This window comes from Brachypodium distachyon, chromosome 1, assembly GCF_000005505.3.
Source record: "Brachypodium distachyon strain Bd21 chromosome 1, Brachypodium_distachyon_v3.0, whole genome shotgun sequence".
Taxonomy (NCBI): Eukaryota; Viridiplantae; Streptophyta; class Magnoliopsida; order Poales; family Poaceae; genus Brachypodium; species Brachypodium distachyon.
Genome location: NC_016131.3, coordinates 8,681,408 through 8,705,242, shown reverse-complemented (window position 1 = coordinate 8,705,242; position 23,835 = coordinate 8,681,408). Strand labels below are relative to the sequence as shown.

Here is a 23,835-nt window from a genome sequence, read left to right as displayed (position 1 = left end):
GAAGGCCAGCGCGCCTTCTGGCGCGGGCGCACCATCGACGGTGTCCTCGCCCACATCGCTGCCGGCAATCAGCGGCGGCTCGATGGAGGCGCCGCGCTCCCTCCACCGGCCCAGGTAGCGGTGGCGTCCGGCTCGTCCTCTCGCGCCCGGATAGAGATGAGCCGGGTTCCTCATCGGCTGGAGCACGGCTGTTGAAGTCGGAGCCGGAGGAATGGGCGCCTCCTCCAGAATATGAGAGCGCCGCCATCGACCACCGCGACGACTCCGACTCGGAGAAGTTCCTGGGTCAGCGCGCCGCCTAGCGCGCTAGCAGCGAGGAGGCGGAGCGGCAGGCGTAGGAGCGGCGCCGGCTCCTCGGCTACGCGTCCGAGGCCGAGGTCCAGGCATGGCTGGCGGCTTAGGCGGCCAAAGAGGAGGCGAAGGAGGCGCCGGCGCCGGCACGAGTGCCGGTGAAGCAGGAGCCGGGAGTCATCGTCATCGACTCCGACGATGACTTCGGCTTCAACTTCGACAGCTCGGGCGACGACGGCGACGACGAAGACAGCGGGGGCGACGCGTGGATGGACCACCTAGACGACTAGTTTTTTTATTATGTAAATTATCTCAAATTTAATGAAATGTCGCCAAACTTTATGAAATGTCGCTAATTTGATATATTTGCCTAATTTGATGAAATTTTGCGAGTTTAGTTTTTTAGTATCAGGGGTCCGGCTTGGAAGCGGCAGGCCCCCAAATTTCACTTTGCGCCGGCGGCCAGACGCCATATGTGGGGGGGGGGAGAGGCTGGAGATGCTCTGAGTACCAAAAGTTGCATCAGTTCTTTCAAAAGATCAGGATAACTCGTCGATTATCATGTCCTCGGACCCACCGGTAAATGACTCCGCCGTGCGTATCCGCCGAGCGTAAGCATTGACACATTGTCAAAGTAGGACTCTCACTTCTTGCACAATCATCTCAAATTTGCGATACAACTTTTGAAACTGCCACCTTTCTCATAAATGGCTTACCCAGCCGAGTTATAAATCAGTCCAGACCTCTTGAACTGCTTCGTCATATTAAACCAGATTATGCGTTCCTTAAAGCTTTTGGGTGTGCATGTTGGCATCATTTGCATCCATACAATAATCACAAGCTTCAATATAGATATAAACGATGTGTTTTCATTGGCTGCAGTGACATTCATCGTGGCTATCGTTGTTTACACCTTCCAACAGGTCGCATATATATCTCCAGAGATGTTGTCTTGATGAAAATCTACTCCATTTTCCCCTTCTATCCGAAACAAATTCCCTCTTCTTAACCAACTGAATAAGAAGTTCTTTCAATTCCTGTGACTACTAATGGAATGGATACTAGTCCTAACTATTTCTCAAGCAACTTAAGAGTTCATGAGAGATGCCAAAAACAAACTCTAGCACTTACGATAGAACACAACTAAAAAATCGACACAAAGGTGCAGGAGAAACACCTATAATAACACCTATGTATTCTTTAAGACATGGAATTTAAATCAACAGATTCAGCTTCAAAAGTTCTTGTTGATAATTGTGTTTTCTATCACATAAACTATATAAAATTAAATTATTATTAGTCAAAATCTTGTCTTAACAAAACCAAATACTCCAAACTTTGTGAAAAGGAGTAAATATCATTTTTTCATCCTTTACCTGATTCATTAACTAATTAATTTGATTGGTAAAGTGTATCCATGATTCCTCATTGATTCCTTGGTCCCATTTTGCATCACTTAGGCCTTGTTTGGCACTAGTGTTTTTGTGGTGTCTTCTAGAGTATTATCCACTCCAATATGAGAAATACTAAAAACCCAAAATGATTATTTAGTATGAAGGGATTAGATCGGATTATCCCTAGTTTCCTCCAAAAAGAACTCCATTTTTTTTACCAAATTAAAACACTTCTCATAGTGTTTTGGGTTTTTGAGAGCCAAAACTCACAAATATCAAAACACTACGACTAAAAAATACACTAACACCAAAACACCTTACAGCTCGTTTGGCAACCGAGAATTCATTTCATTTGATCAAAATGAAATGAAATCCAATTTTTAATAGGATTTCATTTGGTTGAATTTGAATTCCGGGTTGAAAAATCATGTTTGTCTGCCACATGAAATTGAAGAGTGAGAAACAATTCTGAAGAAATGATGACTTTTAGAGATGAATTGAGACTAGTTATAGTGTGATTCCATGAAATTTGAGATTGAATTCCTGTGGCTAATTCCTTGCCAACTAGACAAGTTGTTTTTTGAAATTCAAAATGAATTCTGCAATTCTATGACCAAATGATGGGTGCCAAACTAGCCGTTAGGGGTTGCCCTTCTCATCGGGAGGCCGGATAATTGTAGACTTTGCGAGTGTGCGCGCGCCTAATGGACTTGGACACACACAGAACTAGGTGCAATAACTACAAAAAAAATTTTGGGGAACACCAAGTTTACTTCACGTCACCATGTGAAGACTGCAAAAGTTCTGAGAGCTCAGCCTTCTCAATACGATTGTGTTCACAGTTTTCGACCGTCTAGCATCAGCGTCAGGATCTTCTCTCTTCAGGCTTTCATGTGACCAAGATAATAGCATACTACGGCTTTATGCAGAGTTGAGCCTTCAACCAACAAGCAATACTGCAAGCTATTACTCAACCACACTACCAGATCAGAATTAGGTTACGCCAAAACATATAACTTCAATACCACAAATGAACACCGCCGGGAAAAAATAGTCAGGTAAAAAGGAAATTTGGCAATCCATTTCAGGATGCACCACTTGGATCCACATTCCATACTGAAACATCAGCATTCACCTTGAAAACTATGTCGAACCTTAACATGGATGTGCAAAAAGAAAACATAACAATCACTCGTTAAAATAAACTGGAGACAATAAACTTGTGAAACTGCCATAAAAGCGTCGAGATTAACAGAAAGCACAACAGTGCAGTAATTAGAAATTCAGCATCAGTCATATTCAAGTTCATCGGGTGTAATTGGTCTCTTGAGAGGTATAATGGACTTCTTGTCAACATCTTGTGATAATGCCTTTCTCATATCTAAGAAAAATAAATAAATAAGTGAGCACCAGCATCAGAACAAAGTATCTGAGTGGCATGACAAAAGTATGCTGCACTCCAAGCACTTACCAAGGCCATCTTCTTCCCCTGAGTAGTAACGAAGTACCCTACGATAAACCACATAGCCAAGCTATGGAACAAAGAGCATAATTATTAGATACGTTCACTCAATAGTTCCATCTTGCACTAAAATATAAACCCTATGCTGCAAGCTTCATATAAGGTTTCTTGGCTTCATTGGCAAAACATTAAATGATTTCTTTTCAGGGAAAGCAGAAGAAAAGCTAGTTTGAAGAACTGGTTATTCATTATTCAGTTATTCAGTCACATGTACATCAGAAGTAAGCCAGTGATCATTAAGTTTGTAGATCTACCTTTTCATACATCCTTATCGCCGGCATGTTAGATGCTCTTACAAAGAGGTCCACAAAGTAGGCCTTATCCCTGAATAGGAGAGTTGCATTTTAGTGTGACATGGAGTAACGGCAGCAAAATAATGTCTGATATAAGGTACAACATGGTAATGCCAGTCACGGAGGCAAAAAAGTTGACATTAAATTGCACACTAGCAGACTGAAAAGTAAACCGCAGCTCGGTATCAAAAGGAGCGATATGTTTAATTCAACCATCCAACTCTATGATTTAAAAAAGCAGGGTGCCAACTAGGATGAAATATGCAAGAATAAAACTAACGGAAAGTTGTGCAGGAGAGCTAGCAAAAAAAGAATGGGAATACCACTACCCCGTTACAAAATTTACAAGCTTTACAAAGAGATGTTTCTGATCATACTCTCTTTATAATTGCTACCGCCCGCTTGGCCACCCATCAGCATCACAAGACACAAAAATACCTTTTGAACTTGAACCAAGCTGGTTACACATGTATAGGTTCCTTGATCTAGTTAGCGAATGCTGTAATCAGGTAATGACCTTCAACCAATATTGTTATTTCCCGGATAAAAATGTGGAGGGTTACAAAGGCTCTCAGTGGTGGGGATCAAATATTGCTAAGGAGTTCATAGGAAAAAGGACAGCTGGAGAACAAAATTGCACATTAACAATTCATGAATGCCATCAGCTCAACATAAAACAGAGCAGTACAGATTATAAAAAAACAATGATGTAATAGTGGAGATTCAGTGACAAGAAAACTAGGATACTTACATCTTATCGCTGATTTCCTCCAGCAAGTTCATAAGCGTCTTAGCTAACTTTTGCCTCCGAAATTCTGAGGCAACAGACACAGCCGTAACATGTCCATGCCAGGATTCACCCTGTCCTTCAACCTTACCCATGACTGCAGCAGATTACCAAACTCAATATATATGATCCTACACCACGAGAAGGTAGATAAGGCAGAAATGGAACAAGCATAATGTTATAGATAGAATTCAACATCTCTTAATATCGAGATGCTCAATCTCTTCCCAATCAAGTTCCAATTTATCAAATAACTACAGTTATACTGTCATTTGGCATATCTCAAACCCCAAATCCCTCAAAGCAGATTTTTACCAAATTAGTAACAAACACACACTCTTTTAAGTCATGTGTGATCAGATCGTTGTTTGGACTGTGTAACAACTAGTTTCATGTTTATTGTCGATGCATGCAATACTGGCTTTTATTATGTATAATTGCTGGTAGACGTGACATTATCATCTAGTTTGTTGCATATATTCTGAATTACATTAATGTTAGGCCCTATATTACTTCTAACAATCCATAAATCTCTATATTTGTACAATGGCTGATTTGATGAAGTTGGCGGAGAGAATTTTAAGAGGTGTCAGACCAGAGTCAAGTTTTGGCTCATGAGTCTGAACTCTGGTGAGGCCCATCGACTTCATCAACTCACGAGACAAAATTTGACTCTGTCAGCCACCTCTTAAATTTTTCTCGACCAAAACATTTAGGCTTTTCATCAGATCACTCAGTCCAGCCATTGCACAAATAAGGGAGCCATGAGGCAACCCCTCATAAGTCTGTCTTCCCATCTCTTAATTGGCAATGTGGGACAAGATTTCCCACATGCAAATTATTCACATAATCTCTCCGATCCATAATAAGTGTCAGGAATTTAGTACAAATTCGTACTAACTCTGTACTAAATCCCCGACACCTATTATGGATCGGAGGGAGTACCATTTTAGCTTCTTTGACCCTTTTAAGGGATCATTCTGTTCAAACAACTTCCACCCCTGAGAGGCACAGAGCAAGCACCATAGAACAATTATCATATAGGAGTACTTTACCAAGATACCATCGAATCTATTCGTAGCTCCACAAATCATTATCTGTGTGCATATAATACACAAGCAGGTAAAGCTATGCCTAAAAAATCCCTACTCTCTCAACTCCCAAGAGTAAAATCCAGGGCTCACACTCTACAATTTCAGATAATCTGACAAACAAAGAAGCATAATCACACGCATGTGACAACCGACCAAGGGTAGATTGGTGGAGACATACTGTATCCCATGACGCGGTCGCCGGGGTTGACCGCGGCGTGGAAGTAGTCGGGCCAGCGAGCCATGTACGTCATGTAGAAGGACATGTTGAACTGTGGGGAGCAAATCGGAAGATCAGATTGGGAAAGACGACAGCCGGACGGGCGCCTACGCCATCAACGAATCGAGAAATAGTAACAGGAGAGCAGGAAGGCTTTTGGGGGGATGGCTTACGGTCTCAGTGAGGTGGTCGAGATTGACGGAGGCGAAGCGGAGTAGGTCGTCGCAGCAGAAGCGGCGGATGGTCGTCATGGTCGCCTCGGCTTGTGGCGGGGCGGCGGCGGCGGAAAGGAATCTGGTCGCGGGGGCGGGGCTCGTCGCGGCGGCGCTCTATCCGGATTTCCGATTTTGGTTTCCTGGCCGGGTTGGAAGAAGCTTCTAGCGGTGTACGGTTGGGATGGTTCGGAACTTCGGATCCTATCCGGGGCCAAGAGCGACATGAGAACCCGATAATGGAGGGGCTTGCCTCTGCTAGTCTGAACCGTCCATTGAAGATCGGACGGCTCGGACAGGTTTGCTGCTCACGTAGGTCTTCGTGTGAGTGAAATTCATCAGTTCTTTCTTTTTTGACGTCGTGACTCAATTTCTCTCGCTGAATGTTCCCTTATGGAGTATTACGGAGTATATTTTTTCCTGTATTTTTTCAACCATTTCTCATATTTAGTACATTCTATTTTTATTCTTTGATCGCAGTTGGACCTAGAAATCATGGGCACATCAGCCAATTGTACTTTCTTCCGGACCTTCTTCTAAATGATACCATCACTATGGCAGTTTTTGCTGCCAGTCACTACTACCCTCAGGACCTCGGTGTAAATGTACTATCTAAATCTTCTCAGTCAAACACCCACCACCACTAGTGTCAATCGATGGTAGTATGGGATATTCTTTGTACATCCTCCTGAGCCTGTAAAGTTGTTTCTATAAAACTTATAACTTCCCTCCTCGCGCTTAAACACAACCTCTACCTCTTTCGTTGCGGTCACATGGAGCCTCCTCGTTAATGCTTGCTCTCTTATCACATCTCTTTTTATAAAACGTAAATGGCCGTGACGTCTAATTATGTGTGTCTTGTATTTTCACATTCCTACAAACCAGGAGTAGAGCTAGCGTACATTCATTTATGCCGAATGATATTAATGATTTGTTAAGAATCCTTTTTATAAATAGGAAAAAAATGCTCTTAGCAATATTTTATGGCACTAGCATGTAAAAATAACCCGTACCCAAAAAGACCCTAACAAAGTATAAGACCATTTCTAATAGGGAAGATCTTTGTCCTTTTGTATGCTCTCGACACCGTAGATCGTTTATCGCATCTCATCTACTCCCTCGCTCTTAGCAATATTTAGGAACGGAGGGATTAGTAGTCAATGTACACTTTAAAATTGTGATTAAATTATACCCCCTCCGATTCACAATAACTTTGTACTAAATCTGAGACATTTGTTATGGATTGGAGGGAGTACAAGAAAACAAGTCATTCGACGATCTTCCACACAGAGAGTGAAGTGTATCTACCGATATTAACAAAAACTTTGTTAAAATACTTCAGCGAGAATATTTTGTTGAAAATATTCAAAAACCATAGAGAAAATAACAAATCTTCCTTGGCACGTGCCCCTGCTCCTGGTCTTCAAAATGACTATTAATGTTATTGCCGGTAACAGATCATCCATTCTTCACCCAGAAAAGACACTTTTTTCTCCTCTCAAATTCAACAAAATTCCCAAGACCTTGAAAAAAATAACTTGGCTCACAAATCACAAAATCGTGGGTTTCTAAACTAAGGCGGCCGTGGACCGTGCAGTGCAATGCTGCGGTCCCCGTGTTGTGCACGCACCCCCTCTCGAGCACCACATCTACGATCCCCCTATTCGGCAGGTCCGCCCACCACGTCCGCACACGCGGCGAGTGCTCCTCCTCCTCCAACGATCCCCATGAGCCGCAGCTGCGGAGACACCGCCGACCACGGCCTCCCCGCACCCCTCCCCCCCTCCCCCACCAGCCCCACACCGCCGTCCAATCCTGAGGCGGCCTCTCCGATGAGCGCACGCGACTTTCCGGCCGACCTCCTGCGGGCGGTCCTGCACCGGCTCCCGCCCGCGGACGTCGCGCGGGCGGCCTGCGTCTGCCGCCTGTGGCACGCGGTCGCCTCCGACCGCGCCGTGCTGGAGGCCGCCTTCCGCGCGCCCTGGGGCGTGCGCCGCGTCGTCGGTGAGCCGGCCACCAGGGCTTTCTGGCGCGCCTCATCGCTCGGACGCTTCGCGCTCTCGCACACCGTCCGACGCGGGGACAATGTCCCCGGCATCGCGCTCAAGTACTCCGTCCAGGTATTATCTCTGTCCTCCCCCGTCTGAATTTGATACAGTACCTTGTTCTTCGGGTATTCTTGTTAACTGAATCTTATACTCCCTCCGATCCATACATAATAGGTGCCTTTGATTTAGTACAGCTTTTGGCCTTGGCAGATTCCATACTAGTATCAGAGTAGATTATATTTATATACCTCGCAGAAAGAAAGTACTCCCCCTCTGATCCTAAATTCTTGTACTAAAACAAATTTGAACTAAAACCACGACAATAATTTAGGATCGGAGGGAGCAGCGAACATAAGAGTCAACACAATCTAGGCTCTCGCCTTAGTTCCTGCCTCCGCCCCTGATCTTCTGGTTCCATACCACAAATAGAGCACGCAGGGAAATGAACCATGCAGCGTCTCCATCTGTTGTTCTGGACAGCTAACGTCTCCGACTCTCAGTAGTCAGTAGTATGTTTCAAAATGAAGATGCAGGTTTTACGATGGAATCTTGATTTCCACATCGTGTTTCAGATGCTCATGTTACCATCCAGCCGAATACTAGTATGTCCTTGACTGTCTGTGGTCGCTTGGGATAGAGCCAGGTCGGAATTGCAAGATTTCATCAACATTGTGCAGGAAGAAAATAGATCAAACAAGAGTCTCATTCCATTCCATGTTTTAGGGTTATGAGGTCAGAAACTCTATGCAACCGGGATCGTTGCACTTGCACCAAGCCTGACACCTTAGATTTCCGTGGGGAATCCAGTTATCCCTCCATATCCAAACCTGATCACAGTTGCTAATATGCCGTAAAGTGCCTTTGTTAAGTAGCTCCAGACCTTGAACAACTCCTTGCCACATAGCATAGAGGAAGCATTCTGGACGAATGAGAGGTAACTCGTATACCAAGCTTGTTTGGCAAGCAGTGCGTGGTTGAATAAACGTAGATCCTGGGAGGTGGGAGCCAAGCCCCCCCCCCCCCCCCCCCCACCCTAGACTTTAGACTAATCATTGTCTCCCAGGCCGTCCAGTGCACTCGCCGATGGTCCACTTCATCACCTCACCAGAAGTTTCTTGTCATCTGGCGAATCGCATAGAACATTTTGTTGGACTGAGAAGCTGACAGGTGCATGTTGGATAGATATGGAACACCTGTTTTATGCGATTCGCCTGATGAACATTTGCTTTAAAGAACAATAAGGTACTCCATATCATCTGCAAAAAGGGTGATGGGAAATTCCGCATGCCTGCGACACACCTTGAGGTAGAATTGTAGAAGTCACAAGTGGTTGCTTATCAGGTAGTCTAGAATGAACAGAACTTACAACCGCAATTATCTTGTGTTACGGAATTTATTGTTGTTGTCATTTACATTGTATTATCATGTTTTTGTCGGCTACGTGATAATATTAATGATACAAAACATGTGATGATAGACACACTTCTTTGACAAGGTTTCGTAATGTTCTAATTGATACTATAGGCTTGCGATCTCAAGTAATGAAGTCTCTAAATAATTTGAGTATTTGAGTTACCTCTCATTCTCTTAAGTCTGTCTCACCATCATCTCGTTGCAACGAATCGTTTCATTCAGGGGCTGCTGTAGCACGCCAACTCATCTTCATCTAATAGTAAATCTCTTTGCTTTTGTGATGTTCTAGAGTTCATCGGTTCATCCTAAACATTCATCCATGTATATGTTCAAACTTGCTGGAATGCTGTTGGCAGAAGCTTTCGATGCAATTGAACTTTGGATTCCATGGGTTACCTCAGATACTTTATTTGTGAATGCTGTTAATTTGGGGATGTTCCTTTTGGCTGTCGGGTGTTGGGGTGCTCGTGCTCTCTATCTTCTCCAAATTTGGAAAACAAAATTTGGAGTTGCAAAAATTTCTGATTTTTTTTTCACATGTACCTGTAGATGCTCAGTACACCTCTGTAATATTACATGAAGTGATATTTTTATTTTTGGGCTACACAAAAAAAACATATGGATATATGATGGATGCACTGATTCACACATTTTTTTCTGTAGCACACAAATGAACATATTTATTATTGAAAATTTGCAGGTATGTAGGACACATAACATGTACTCCCTCCGTCCCATATTAAGTGACTCAAATTTGCCCAAATATGGATGTGTCTATACGCAAAAAGCGTTTAGATGCATGTAATATTTCATCACTTAATATGGGATGGAGGGAGTACATCTGAAAAAAATACTTTTTTTCAAACCATGGAAATATGACTATTGTTGAAATGTTGAAAATATAGGGAACACAGGCACCCGAGAACCAAAACGCGCACTGGTTAATTTGTAGCATTCCACTAGTGTTGCACAGTCCTTCTCTGCTTGCAGGGGTGGAGCTACATGTTAGCACTGGTATCAATTGACGCCAGTGACTTGATGCAAATCCTTGGTAAATTAGTGAAGACTAATATTTGTCTGTAAAATTTGACGCCAATGCAATACATATGACACCAGTTATTCTCCTTGCTAGCTTCGCCCCTGTCTGCTTGTGTGAGCAAACCTTCTCTATTCTCATCAAACCTTCTCTGATGTTTGTGAGTTGCAAGCAGGTGACTGATATCAAACGTTTCAACAACATGATGAGTGACCATGGTATCTATTCAAGGGAGAGGCTTCTTATACCAATCAGTAGTCCAGAAATTCTGCTGGATAGCACATGTTACATTGAGATGGATCACAATGCAAAGAGAGAGGTTGCAGTCTTCTATCCTGAGGGTCACCCCAATGGAGATGCACAATCCCTAGCAAACACTGCCGCTGCAAAAAGGCAAAGTAAACGAATTCTTGAGTCAGTGAGGCGAAGCTTGAGAGTTGATGACGGAACTGCTGAATATTACCTATCCGTCACAGATGGCGATCCAAGGGCTGCTATGATGGAGTTCTCCGAGGATCTTAGGTGGGAGCAGCAACAAGCAGGCCATTAGTTACAGGTCAGTGGAAGTATATATAAGGGCATGGTATTTCGTGAATTTATCATTGTAATGATTCCTACCTGCTTGACTGCTTGTACCACTGTTGGTTTGCCCTCTCGGTGTGTAATATGGTATGAATTTGTGAACCTTTGTAAGGTAAACTCAAAAGAACAAAATTATAGCAAGTACAAGTGGCATATGAGTACGGGCCATATAGCAATTTTGCAAATTGAGTTATAGAGGGTGCGATGAACATGGTGTTGACTAGTCCACCGAGGCTGGGCTATGTGGACTGCAACATAAAGATTGGAAGCACATTTCCAGAGCTGCATGAGGCATATATGGTCGTTGCACTCGCACTGGAGCAAATATGCTGTCTAGTTTTTGTTTTTTTTGTTTTTAGGGAAATACGCTGTCTAGTTAGGGGTCCTGACGACTCCCTCGCTGCAGAGAAACCTGCTCGTCTTGGTTTCTGTTCTGTTGGAAGAATCAGACATAATGTCGACCGTTTCTGGAGTTTTTTTTTACGGCTTTTCACTGGTGAAAGTGCATTGCTTTTCTTTTACTTTTTTGCCGAGCACAAGCTTCCAACCAAGCAACTAGCCATACAACAAGTCAGGCTTCCCGGGCAGCACATCGTACTGGTAGTTCGAGAGCGAGTAAACATTGAACAACACTGTAGCCAAGTCTTGGTCAATGTTGTTGCATCATTTGCATGTGCGTGGCACCATGGGAGAGAAGACTAAATTAAGTTTAAGTGCAATGCCTGTTCACTGCTTTCAAATGTATCATTTCTGTCCCATATATATTACATGTATCTTGACGCTACAACCATTTTGAGACAAATTTGTGGACATGTCTGTAAGTCATGCAGAGCTGACCAACAGGAAGCCAGTAATGTTTGTGGGATTAATACAATAAACCAGCCGGGTTGACCTTACTAAAAGAATACGAGGTGTGATTAACACCAAATCACATATCTAGATTTTGACAGGGACATGAAGCAAAATCTTATCTAATTAACCATGTGATGCATGTAATCAGTGAGATGAACTTGGAACGAAAACGAAGAAGGAAATACAACCAAGTATTTCTCCGATCATAAATTGTTGTCGTTGTTTTAGTTCAAATTTGCACTAAAATAGCGACAATAATTTAATATCGGAGGGAGTAGCAGTCTTTGTAGGACCCTAGGATGCAAATAGTCAAATAGCACTGTTCTGCTGCTGCAGATTTGCAGCTTCGACCAAATCAAGATTCAATCCAGCACAACCTAGCCCACATGCTTTGGCAGTATATACCTCAGACTTAATTTGGTACACCGTGATTCGTCGAGATTTCAGTTCAGACTTTTAGCTCCGGTCTTGTTCGTTGTCTAAAAAAGGCTCCGGTGTTGATGTTTACTGGAGGGCGATCAACAATGAGTTAATGTGATGTGCAGCTACTAATTTCAACATTTGGGAGTCATTTTGTCTTGTTAATCATGTAAAACAATATTTATACATGTGGTAGGCTGAAGTAGGAGTTGTTTGCACATGTTAAGAAGCTGAGGGGCTGAATTCAAAGTTTCTATTTAGGCATCTCCTCTTGCTCGAAAATAAACTGAGAGTTGAGTCTTCTGTGTTCTTGAGAGTTTTAGGGTTAGGGTGAGAGGAGAGACATTTGATCTTTCAAATCCACCTTGAGAGGGATTGTTGTGGGATTGAAGCCTCCCCATCCTTGTTGGTTTACACCTTATACTTTTCATCTCCATAGTGAAGTTCCGTGCTCGCCGCCGTCCGTGGTTTTTCTCCGCAAGGGGTTTTCACATAAATCTCTGTGTCTCCCCTTGATTTGGTGATGCCCTTGCTATATGTGTTGTTGTTCATCATCTCTATTTGCTATTGGCATCTATTGCTTAAGTTTGATGCTATTTAGTTGAGTTGATACTTGAAGCAAGTCATACTTGTGTGCTTTGTTATATGGATGATTCTATTGGGGTATTGATGTTCTAGTAAGCTATCATTGCAGCTGTTAATCTTGTGTGCAGGTTTGAGAACTCGGTGTACTTGATATACCGGTTCAGATTTGTTCTATGCACAAAAAGTGTTTGTTGAAATGGTTACGAGGAACAGGTTGCTGTTTTGAAGGTCCTTCTCTGTGCTCACAGTTAATTTGTAGACTCCAAGAGTCCAGTTCAATGCTTATCATCGCAAATTGCTGTCATGCTGCAGGTGATCAAGGTGGGAGTGTCAGTAAGCCCGACAGAACTGACCAATAGGAAGCATATGATCAACACCTCGCTGTATCTCTCTTTTTATATATTGACGGTAGACTTGAAACTAGAACAAATATACTCCTCTTACCGGGTAAACAATATATAGAAGCTTATCTAGTTAGCCCATGTACAGCCATGTGATCAATTCTAGAGCAATAGATTTGGCATGACACTTCAACTTACCAATTTTTTTCTCTCTACATAATTTTCCAGGTGGGTCCGGATCTGGACTTGTCAGACCCGTCCGGCCAAAAAATTTACCAATTACAGACCTGCGGGTAATAGTTTTTGCCTAACCCGTATGCTAATCGGTCCAGACCGGTCAGGTATTCGGGTATCGGGTACCCATTGCCATCCATATATAATCATAAAATCTCAAGAAAGAGAACCAACCATAGGTTGGATGGTTCGAGTAATTAAAAAAAGGATTGAATGATTCTACAGATATTACGCTCTCTGTATCTCATTTCAGATGGATTTCGAGGCTTCGTCTGGTCAGCTGAAACCCAATTAAAGCTTGAACCCTAGATTTGACGATCTGTGTGTGGCATTTTAGATAGATTTCTTTGTGATAGGTGACTTCTCCAACCGACAGCCAACTGTACAAGTCAAATGGCTCCAACTGTATAATCATAGGCGGAGACAAGCCCCAGGCAAGGGGGCCACGGCCTGGGGCTTGAACCTTCTTTTCTTTGGTAAATTGTGACAATTTGAAGTTTGGCCTGGATCTTTCCCTCCTTAATTGCTTTTTCTTAGTCAAATACACTACGATGGCTCTGCTCTAAGCTAGTTCCTGGCTCTGCCGCCATGTACAATTAGAGGTAACAGCAGAAAGTAATTACAACTCCCAAGTTTTCAAACACGTCGAGGGCTAAGCTAATCAGCTGAAACCAGTTGAAGCTTGAAGCTAGGCAAAATCGCATTACTAGATGGTCCGATCTTTTCTTCATTTCTCGAGATGGCATGTTAACCAAATCACCTTCAAATGCTAGACAAGCATTAGTACATTGATTCTTATTATTTTCTCTTAAAATTATGTAATGTGAAAGTATTTTTGTACCTTGATTCTTGCAATTGCAAACCCTTATGTTTTTCTCTTTTAAAAACTTCAGGTATATACTCAAAATCTTGGATCTGCATCTTAAAATAGCCCCGACAAAGCACAGTTTCCGATCTGTATAAAAAAAATGACTTGTGCAATTTAGCAAAATAATATTGTCATAATATCTTAATAACTAACTAGATACCCAATTATACCAGAAAAATAGCCACCAGAACTTAATACATGGCAAATTGACAATCATCCATGTCAAAGTGCTGCTAAACTTAGTCTGCTCGTCCTCAATGGACATTATATATTTCCTCCGTCTTCAAATAACTGACGTGGGTTGTATTCCACGTCAGTTATCTGGGGACGGAGGGAGCATGTAATAGCCTCTTGGTGTATCTGGACTTGCAGACACGAGAAGTTTTTCAGAAATTCAGTTCCAACCTTGCTACTCTTTTTTTTCTCTCTCCCTGAAGACCACGAAAGACTGGTAATGGATGGGAAATAACGTGCAGCCACACGAGCCTCGATCATCCGTGCAGCATCTTTTCGGACGTTCTCTCACCACGCGGAACATTCGCGCATGACATGCGCGATTCAAGGTCGATCGATCTGCTGAGCCGGGGAGTACTATTTTATCAATCGTCCGGCCACTGCATGTATAATGTACTCCGTACGGAGTATGCAAACCTTTGGTCAGTGCCGCGATTTACCAACCGAATTGCATGGATGTAAAATCTACACTCGTGTTTGTGCCCCTCGTCATTCATTCTGCCCTGGACTGGACCTCGCAAAGAGGAAAAGGGAGAGTATGCTGCAAGCCTGCAATTCATGATTAGATTCTTCCAGAGTAATTATTAGATCAACGACTCATATTTGAAACTAGTCCTGCACTCGTCGCTCTATTTTTCTTGACTGCAAAAGTTAATGACCATGATTAGATTCTTCCGGACTCGTGGCACACGCGCGCTCGATCAGAGTAATCCAGGGTTACATGCGCTTTATTCGGTTGCAAGATTGGAAGTGAACCGCGTACTAGCACCCCCAGCAACCCATGTGATGCGATCGATGTCTGAAAATGTGATACACGAGGCGGGTACGGGACCTGCGGAAGGTCCCCCCGCCCCGGGCGGCCGGCCTGGTCCCGGTCTACGCAGATGCGTGCATCGCGTGCTCCCTTGATTATTGCGATTTAACTACTCCGATCGAGCCAGCCTTCGACATACTTATGTCGATAATCGATAATAACGACGCACTGTACGTTGCTCTTGTACTCGAGCATGATTCCCGACAATATATCCATGCGATTTTGGTGGCCGAGATATATAAACAAGGGGGAATATATGAGATGATCAAGGTCGAGATGAATATCTAATCAATAGTATTCCTCCATTTAACAAAGGATGTTTCAATTTTGACTAAATTTAAATGCATCTATACATCTAGATACATTCAAATTTTGACAAACTTAACATTTTTTTTTATCGAGGGAGTATAAAATGTGGTTACGTGGGACATTGGAAAAGGGGTTAAAGTGGGTGTATGTACGTTTCGTACTACTAGTAGTTCGGATGACGTGACCACTGAGAACACTGCTTGGAAAAAGAGAGAACATACGCGCACCAGCCCGACCTGACACTCACACAGTGCTCCGACAATGGAAACCAGCCAAAACACCTAGCTGCCGGCCGGTACATTTTCTTCTTCACGTCTATTTGTTGTCTAGTAGCTTTACACGTGTGGTACCGATCTTTGGCTCCCTGGTGTGCTAGTGATGCTGGTATTTTTTAAAAATGGGAAAAGAAACCTATTTTGGCTTTTTGGGAAGACTGGAAAATAAATTCATACATCTGATTTTGGTTAATCAGTACGTTTATTTATATACAACACAAAAAGAATGTTTATTTATAATAGCAAACAATGCATCCACTATATATATTTGAATATTCGTTTTTCGTCCTTTAAAAAATCTTACTCCACATTGTCGATTTTACTTCATTTTCTCGACTGCGCCACCTACTTCATTCATTCCGGTGAAGTCGCTTCCACTACTACACATATTGTACTGCTCTGTGACGTTGTCCCGCATCCGTCGATGCTTTCACCCGAAATCATCTACTCTGCCCTTGAAGCCTCCCCCCGCCTCACCGACAGCAATGTGAGGACCGCGGGGCTTCGGGAAGCTCGATGCCGGGAGCTGCTCGTCGTCATCGCTCTTGCTCCTTCGAACTCTGACGACCACACCAATGGCTTCCCGGTGACCACACCGATCCAGCACCTCTTCCTGCTCGGATCCACCCGCGCAGCTCGCCCCCGCATTGTCAACCACCACCGCGGGCCATCCCTCACGGTCGCCATCCACTCACCACCCTCCCCTTCCTCAACCCAAAATCTTCCTCCTCGTGAACCCCTCTCTCCTTTTCCACCAAGAAGGTGGTACAGTGGAGAAGAAATGAGGAAGGAGAAGCTTGCTGAAGTGATGGGGAAGCCAACAAGCCAACAAATCGGCCACATGGACACAGATACCGTTTTGGGTGGACCAAGGAACGAAAAGTATCCGGTTTGAAAGTTGGAGGATGGAAAAAAATATGCTTTTTTTTAAGGGACGAAAAAAGGAACTTTTCGATAAGTTGAGGGATGGAAAAAGTACCTTTCTCTTATACATATATCCACATGCTTGTCATTTTTTTGTATAGCTCACAAATAGAAAATTTTCGTCGCAAAATTTTATAGGGCCGCAATGAACATCTTACATGTATAACACTTTAAAAAACTTGAAATATGTCTTATTGAATTTTTGATCGAAGAGAAATTTCGGCTTGGCATCTTCTTATACTAGAAAAACTTAACTAAGCACGCGACATGTAGATGTGCTGATCGGCTCACGCTAGTTTAATGGATGCATGTGCAAGATCCAATTCTACACGATCGCGAGATTTTGAATGGATATTATGAGACGGTCGCCATCTCTGCTTACAAGGATTTGGGCGTATTCAATACAGTACCTTGCCTTACCTTGGCATTATTTGGGCGTATTCAACGGCTCACATGGAGTAGTAAACCTTATCTTGTCTGCCGGAAGATAAGGAGAGGAACGTCATAAGAGAGCTCAATAAAAGAGATTAGTTGGCAAGCGTAACGACCATATTTGACACTTGAATGAATCACATAATTGATTATCAGAAGTCTTCCCGCCACACACACAGCTTGTTTCTCGTAGACATCGCACCGTACGCACCATGCACAACACGAGCCGAGCCGGCTGGGCACGTCGCCGTCGGTCCCGCTCGGGCCCGGACGTACACTGGTAGTTTGGTACCCCCGATAGGTGCCCGCGGCAGAAAGGAAAGGAAGAGGCCGATGGCAACACGTACGCGGGCACACCATTACATTATCTCACGTTGTTCACGTAAGCCCCCCCAATTAACAAACGAGCTATGACGGTACGCGCCGATGTGCATGATAGGCTCCAAAGACTATACGCGGGCTAGTGTGATCGCCCAACGCCAGTCGCAAGGGGAGCTACTCGATTCGCCAGGCTATATAATGCCCGGGTTCGCGCTGCGAAATTCTCACACAGACACGCCGATCGAGCAGTACTACACACACACACACACACACAGTGAACACAAGCACGCTTAATCGAGGTGCGCTAGCTAGTAGCTACTGATCCATACCTACCGACCGAGGCGACCGAAGATGATAATCGGAGGGATCATCAAGAAAATCAAGGAGAGCAAGAATGCGCAGCTCAAGGGGACGGTGGTGCTGATGCGCAAGAACGTGCTGGACCTCAACGACTTCGGCGCCTCCCTCCTCGACGGCATCGGCGAGTTCCTCGGCAAGGGCATCACCTGCCAGCTCATCAGCTCCACCCTCGTCGACACCAGTAAGACCACGCGCCCACCTCTCTGCATTTTCCTTGCCACGTATAAAACCACTTTAATCTTGAACTTGGGGATTCCATGATTAAAGACTTGATAACTAATTGTGCAGACAATGGGAACCGTGGGAAGGTGGGCGCGGAGGCGGAGCTGGAGCAGTGGATAACGAGCCTGCCGTCGGTGACGACGGGGGAGTCCAAGTTCGGGGTGACGTTCCAGTGGGAGGTGGAGAAGCTGGGCGTCCCCGGCGCCATCATCGTCAAGAACTACCACAGCAACGAGTTCTTCCTCAAGACCATCACCCTCGACAACGTCCCCGGCCGCGGCAAGCTCACCTTCGTCGCCAACTCCTGGATCTACCCCGCCACCAAGTACCGCTACAACCGCGTCTTCTTCGCAAACGACGTACGTGTAATTTCATTTAAAGCCTTATTTCCCCTTCCCTCTTCCCGCACTTGATCATATCTGTAATTAATAACTCACTTTGCCACTGCACTACTGGATTAGTTGCTGCCATCTTAACTAATTGATAATTTCATGATTAGGAGTAACTACATACTAGTACTTCATTATTTAATCAGTGTAGGTAGGGAAGGGAAGGGATAGGGTTGTATGAACTGGCACACCGCGTCACTGTACGTGGTAGGTGAAGTCGTGAAGAAAGACTATTGCGCTTGAAGTAAAAAAATGTCACATGTGCAAACCTGCTGCATTCCTTTAGATAGTAACCTGATGCCCCATTTAGATGGCCTCGTTTTGATGGTCGGACCCTGGAGCTTTTAGTAGAAAAAGGGTTAACTTATGCAAGACACATTTAATTAGCACTCGAGTTCACTTTGCGAAGACGATGGCACACAAAGGTGAAAAAGAAACCCACGCATGATGACTAGCACCGATTGACGGGAATTGTTTGTTAATCCAAAGAGAAACAATGTTAACAGTGTTTGCCAATCTGTACGCAGACGTACCTCCCGAGCCAGATGCCGCCGGCGCTGAGGCCGTACCGCGACGACGAGCTCCGGAACCTGAGGGGCGATGACCAGGAGGGCCCCTACGAGGAGCACGACCGCGTCTACCGCTACGACGTCTACAACGACCTCGGGAAGGACCGCCCGGTCCTCGGCGGCAACGCCGACTACCCTTACCCACGCCGCGGCCGCACCGGCCGCAAGCCCAGCAGGAAACGTACGCGCGCACTATATATACGATCACGGATTTAAGCGTGTCCATCGATCAAGAGTTGTTAATCACTAGCGGACTGATCTGACGTGTGCCGATCGAACCGCCAAAATATGCAGAGCCGCAGCTGGAGAGCAGGCTGAAGTCGATCCTGCAGCAGATCTACGTGCCCCGGGACGAGAAGTTCGGCCACCTCAAGATGTCCGACTTCATAGGGTACTCGATCAGGGCCATCACGCAGGGGATCCTGCCGGCCGTGCGCACGCTGGTTGACTGCACCCCGGGCGAGTTCGACTCGTTCCAGGACATCATCAACCACTACGAGGGCGGCATCAAGCTGCCCAACATCCCGGCCCTGGAGGAGCTGCGCAAGCGCTTCCCGCTTCAGCTCATCAAGAACCTTCTCCCCGTCGGCGGCGACTTCCTCCTCAAGCTCCCCATCCCGCAGATCATCAAGCAGGACAAGCACGCCTGGAGGACCGACGAGGAGTTCGCCAGGGAGGTCCTCGCCGGCATCAATCCCGTCATGATCACGCGTCTCACGGTCAGTTCCTCTTTTCGATTGGCAATGCAAGTGCGTTTGGTTGACTAGCTAGTTGACTTGACTGACAAGTCCATCTCGGTACGTGCAGGAGTTCCCCCCGAAAAGCACTCTTGATCCTGCCAAGTACGGCGACCATACCAGCACCATCACGGCGGCGCACGTCGAGAAGAACCTCGAGGGCCTCACCGTGCAGCAGGTAAAATGATTTCAGCCAAGCAATCGCGATCAATTTGATGTCGAGGACCAAGTGTTGACTCACGTGTTGGTACGACACATTAATTTGCAGGCCCTTGAAAGCAACAGGATGTACATCCTGGATCACCACGACCGGTTCATGCCGTTCCTGATCGACGTCAACAACCTGGAAGGCAACTTCATCTACGCCACCAGGACACTCTTCTTCCTGAAAGGTGACGGCAGGCTCACGCCGCTCGCCATCGAGCTGAGCGAGCCCATCATCCAGGACGGCCTGAAAACCGCCAAGAGCAAGGTCTACACACCGGCGTCGGCCGGCGTCGAGGCCTGGATCTGGGAGCTCGCCAAGGCCTACGTCTCCGTCAACGACTCCGGGTGGCACCAGCTCGTCAGCCACTGGTACGTGCCGACAGTGACACTCACTAAAGTTGCCAATAATAAACTTAATTCGTGTGTACGTACGTGCAGGCTGAACACCCACGCGGTGATGGAGCCGTTCGTGATCGCGACGAACCGGAACCTCAGCGTGACGCACCCGGTGCACAAGCTGCTGAGCCCGCACTACCGCGACACCATGACCATCAACGCGCTGGCGAGGCAGACCCTCATCAACGCCGGCGGGATCTTCGAGATGACCGTCTTCCCTGGCAAATTCGCCCTGGGGATGTCGGCCGTCGTGTACAAGGACTGGAACTTCACCGAACAGGCCCTCCCCGCCGATCTCCTCAAGAGGTAGTTAACCAACATCAACTGGACTAACTTGACACGTACTGTATATACACCAGCGAGAGCCAGTCCAGAACATATTAATGATGAAATGTACTAATGCAGGGGCGTGGCCGTGGAGGACCTGTCGAGCCCGTACAAGGTGCGGCTGCTGATCAAGGACTACCCGTACGCGGCGGACGGGCTGGCCATCTGGCACGCGATCGAGCAGTACGTGAACGAGTACCTGGCCATCTACTACCCCAACGACGGCGTGCTCCAGGGCGACGTCGAGCTACAGTCATGGTGGAAGGAGGCGCGCGAGGTCGGGCACGGTGACCTCAAGGACGCGTCCTGGTGGCCCAAGATGCAGACACTTCCCGAGCTAGCCAGGTCCTGCACCACCATCATCTGGATCGCCTCGGCGCTGCACGCGGCCGTCAACTTCGGGCAGTACCCCTACGCCGGGTACCTCCCGAACCGGCCCACGGTGAGCCGGCGCCGCATGCCGGAGCCCGGCACCAAGGAGTACGCGGAGCTGGAGCGCGACCCGGAGCTGGCTTTCATCCACACCATCACCAACCAGATCCAGACCATCATCGGCATCTCGCTGCTGGAGGTGCTCTCCAAGCACTCCTCCGACGAGATCTACCTGGGCCAGCGGGACACGCCCGAGTGGACGTCGGACGCCAAGGCCCTGGCCGTGTTCCAGCGGTTCAGCGACCGGCTGGTGGAGATCGAGGGCAAGGTGGTGGGCATGAACAATGATCCCAGCCTCAAGAACCGCAATGGCCCTGCCAAGTTCCCCTACATGCTGCTCTACCCCAATACCTCCGACCGCAACGGCGCCGCCGCCGGCATCACCGCCAAGGGAATCCCCAACAGCATCTCCATCTGATATTAATTCTGGATCCTATCTGAGCAACGAGCAGTCGCCGGCCGCTTCATTATTTGTTTCCATCGTTCATTCTTTCGTCGTAATAAGCCAGCGCCAACCATGGCACGGCGGCGTTCGGCATTCGCTAGTGCTACGTCCATTGTACTCCTGCTTACTGCTAGTGCGAAAATAAACATTTGTACGAACCGTTGGGTAACGGAGAGACCGACCGGTGCTGTGAGATCAGCTTGTACGCGTCAACGCATTGATCCTTGTGTTTGTTTCCCCTTGGCCATTGCCTATAAGTAAAGCAGATTTGTTTCCTCATACAGTTTAGTTTTGGCACTGCAATAGCACAAAGCAGAAATCACATGGTGATCGTGAGACTGCAACTCCTGAATCCTGACAATCCTGTGATTCAGCTTGCTGTCAATTTCCTAGGCTGCGACCGTGGCATCTTCCCTTGCTCCTATGTTGGTATGCCCTTATTTGCTTCAAAACTTAAGAGAAGCGACTTTCAACCCACCATTGACAAAGTCACAAAGAAACTTGCCGGTTGGTAAGGGCAATTTATGGCAATTTATCTCTAAGGCGGGTCGCTTAATTCTCATCAATTCTGTCCTCTCGGCACTACCTTCGTACCAAATGGTGTCCATCAAACAGCCGGCTTGGGTTATTAAGCAAATTGATAAACTGCGCTGCTCGTTCCTTTGGGCTGGTTCTGATTCCCCAGCTGGAGCCAAAAACCTTGTTGCTTGGCAGAAAGTGTGCGCACCCAAAGTTTATGGCGGCCTTGGTATTCCTGATCTCACTGGGCATGGACGAGCCTTCAGAGTTCGATGGCTCTTCTCTGCATGGGAGGCGTCGATAAGGAGCTTTTCTGCCACTTCGCAAAAGACAGTGCGACCCTTGCCCTGTTCCATGCTGCCACCAGATTCCACCTTGGGGATGGCTCGAGATGCTCTTTTTGGTCTGATCCTTGGATCCTTGGTCAACTGCTTGCAGAGCGTTTTTCTGCCCTTTACAATCACTCTCGGGCTCGCGGCAAATGTGTCAAGGCGGCGCTCAATGAGCATTGCTGGATCCGCAACATCAAGTATCAGCCTACTCATGAGGTGCTGCTCCAATTCATCAATTTGTGGAATATTATTCAAAGTGTCTCCCTCTCCGACGTGCCGGACTCAATCTCATGGAAGCTAGAGACATCTGGCACGTACACGGCTGCTTCTGCTTACCATCTTCAATTCATTGGAAGAGCCTATTCTATGGAGGCTGCGCTTATTTGGAAAATTCAAATTCCCGCCAAAGTGAAGTTCTTCTCTTGGACTGTCACTCTTCAAAAATGCCTCACTACGGATCGGCTGACTTTAAAGGGTATTCTTGCTAATCCTATCTGCCAGCTATGCCGGACTTTGCCGGAAACTGCCACCCGTCTGTTTGCCACATGTTCCTTCACTTCTCGTTTCTGAGTCCGGCTCCTGCGCGAGGTCAATGTTCAGGTTCTTTCCATGCCTCACCTCTCTGATAAGTCTCTCTCTGAGTGGTGGTTCGACGAGGCTCGACGATGCTCCTCCGCCGTGCTTAAAGAGAGGCTTGGGGCCGTTGTCATGCTGGGGTGGTGGCACCTCTGGTTAGAGCGCAATCAGAGGGTCTTTCACTCCAAGCACCTCTCCGTGGCCAAGCTTTGTGATCTTGCCTTCGATGAGCTCATGTCCTCGAAGCATGCAGGATGCAAGGCAGTCGTTTTCTTCTAGATGATTGAGAATTGTTGGTTTCATAGGGTTCGCCCTCCCGAAATTCGCCTCCTTCAGTTTGTCCGCTTGTCTGTTTGTTCGCTCCTTGTTCTTCTTCTTGGCTCTGTAAGTAACTTTTTTTCGCTTTAATGAAAAGCAGTGCTGCTGCATTTTCGTCAAAAAAAAAGGGGTTAGGCTGGATGAGATGAGAATTTGGCAACTGACATATGTGAGGCATGTGACAGACATTGCCCTGTCGGCTAAATGAAGAAGGGGGGGGGGGGGGGGTGGTGTTGAGGGCCTGAAAGGGCCACTTGGAAAGCAAAAAATTGCTTTGCTTTTTTTTTGTCAGTATAAGATGCCATGCTAGCCATACCGGAGTGTTTAGACAGACCCGCCGATGCTGTGTGAGCTCACGTCAGTGCATCCTTTGCCAATAAATAAGCAGATTAGTTTCGTCATGCAGTTTTAACACTGCACATTTTTAATTTTTCGGAAACCAACATACAATTTTAACACTGTAAGCACAAAGCAGTAATGCTATTGCCGTATTGCGGTCATGAGACTT

General features: G+C 46.1%; 3 protein-coding genes and 1 long non-coding RNA gene across 4 annotated transcripts; 3 read left to right on the top strand and 1 right to left on the bottom strand.

Moving 5' to 3' along the window:
* Positions 1–2,698: 2,698 nt before the first annotated feature.
* On the bottom strand, positions 2,699–5,993 carry LOC100827633 (N-terminal acetyltransferase B complex catalytic subunit NAA20). Its single transcript, XM_003560885.4, has 6 exons — positions 5,772–5,993; positions 5,560–5,650; positions 4,252–4,384; positions 3,462–3,531; positions 3,157–3,217; positions 2,699–3,066 (listed from the first exon to the last, which is right to left on the bottom strand). Exons 1-6 carry the CDS (start codon positions 5,847–5,849, stop codon positions 2,975–2,977), a joined length of 525 nt encoding a protein of 174 aa, XP_003560933.1. The 5' UTR covers positions 5,850–5,993; the 3' UTR covers positions 2,699–2,974.
* A 1,503-nt stretch (positions 5,994–7,496) lies between these two features.
* On the top strand, positions 7,497–11,074 carry LOC100841079 (F-box protein At1g55000). The gene is made up of 2 exons (XM_003559492.4): positions 7,497–7,930; positions 10,483–11,074. The coding sequence occupies exons 1-2, from the start codon at positions 7,538–7,540 to the stop codon at positions 10,855–10,857; spliced, it is 768 nt and encodes a 255-aa protein (XP_003559540.2). The 5' UTR covers positions 7,497–7,537; the 3' UTR covers positions 10,858–11,074.
* A 1,433-nt stretch (positions 11,075–12,507) lies between these two features.
* Positions 12,508–13,945, top strand: LOC112270058. The gene is made up of 3 exons (XR_002962370.1): positions 12,508–12,974; positions 13,059–13,193; positions 13,316–13,945. It is a non-coding gene; the product is annotated as an uncharacterized LOC112270058 (long non-coding RNA).
* Positions 13,946–17,599: 3,654 nt separating this feature from the next.
* On the top strand, positions 17,600–21,861 carry LOC100845752 (linoleate 9S-lipoxygenase 1). The gene is made up of 8 exons (XM_003560863.4): positions 17,600–18,039; positions 18,147–18,439; positions 18,997–19,219; positions 19,333–19,757; positions 19,846–19,953; positions 20,044–20,351; positions 20,421–20,684; positions 20,784–21,861. The coding sequence occupies exons 1-8, from the start codon at positions 17,850–17,852 to the stop codon at positions 21,553–21,555; spliced, it is 2,583 nt and encodes an 860-aa protein (XP_003560911.1). The 5' UTR covers positions 17,600–17,849; the 3' UTR covers positions 21,556–21,861.
* Positions 21,862–23,835: the final 1,974 nt, after the last annotated feature.

What these genes read in the sequence shown, in the direction of transcription:
- LOC100845752 (XM_003560863.4), top strand. Translation starts at nt 17,850, where the DNA reads ATGATAATCGGAGGGATCATCAAGAAAATCAAGGAGAGCAAGAATGCG. An exon ending in CCGCAAGCCCAGCAGGAAAC is followed by an intron (nt 19,220 to 19,332) that starts GTACGCGCGCAC and finishes CAAAATATGCAG; the next exon opens with AGCCGCAGCTGGAGAGCAGG. An exon ending in TCATGATCACGCGTCTCACG is followed by an intron (nt 19,758 to 19,845) that starts GTCAGTTCCTCT and finishes CGGTACGTGCAG; the next exon opens with GAGTTCCCCCCGAAAAGCAC.
- LOC100841079 (XM_003559492.4), top strand. Translation starts at nt 7,538, where the DNA reads ATGAGCCGCAGCTGCGGAGACACCGCCGACCACGGCCTCCCCGCACCC. An exon ending in CGCTCAAGTACTCCGTCCAG is followed by an intron (nt 7,931 to 10,482) that starts GTATTATCTCTG and finishes AGTTGCAAGCAG; the next exon opens with GTGACTGATATCAAACGTTT.
- LOC100827633 (XM_003560885.4), bottom strand. Translation starts at nt 5,849, where the DNA reads ATGACGACCATCCGCCGCTTCTGCTGCGACGACCTACTCCGCTTCGCC. An exon ending in TCGACCACCTCACTGAGACC is followed by an intron (nt 5,651 to 5,771) that starts GTAAGCCATCCC and finishes TGCTCCCCACAG; the next exon opens with TTCAACATGTCCTTCTACAT. An exon ending in AGGGGAAGAAGATGGCCTTG is followed by an intron (nt 3,067 to 3,156) that starts GTAAGTGCTTGG and finishes TATTTTTCTTAG; the next exon opens with ATATGAGAAAGGCATTATCA.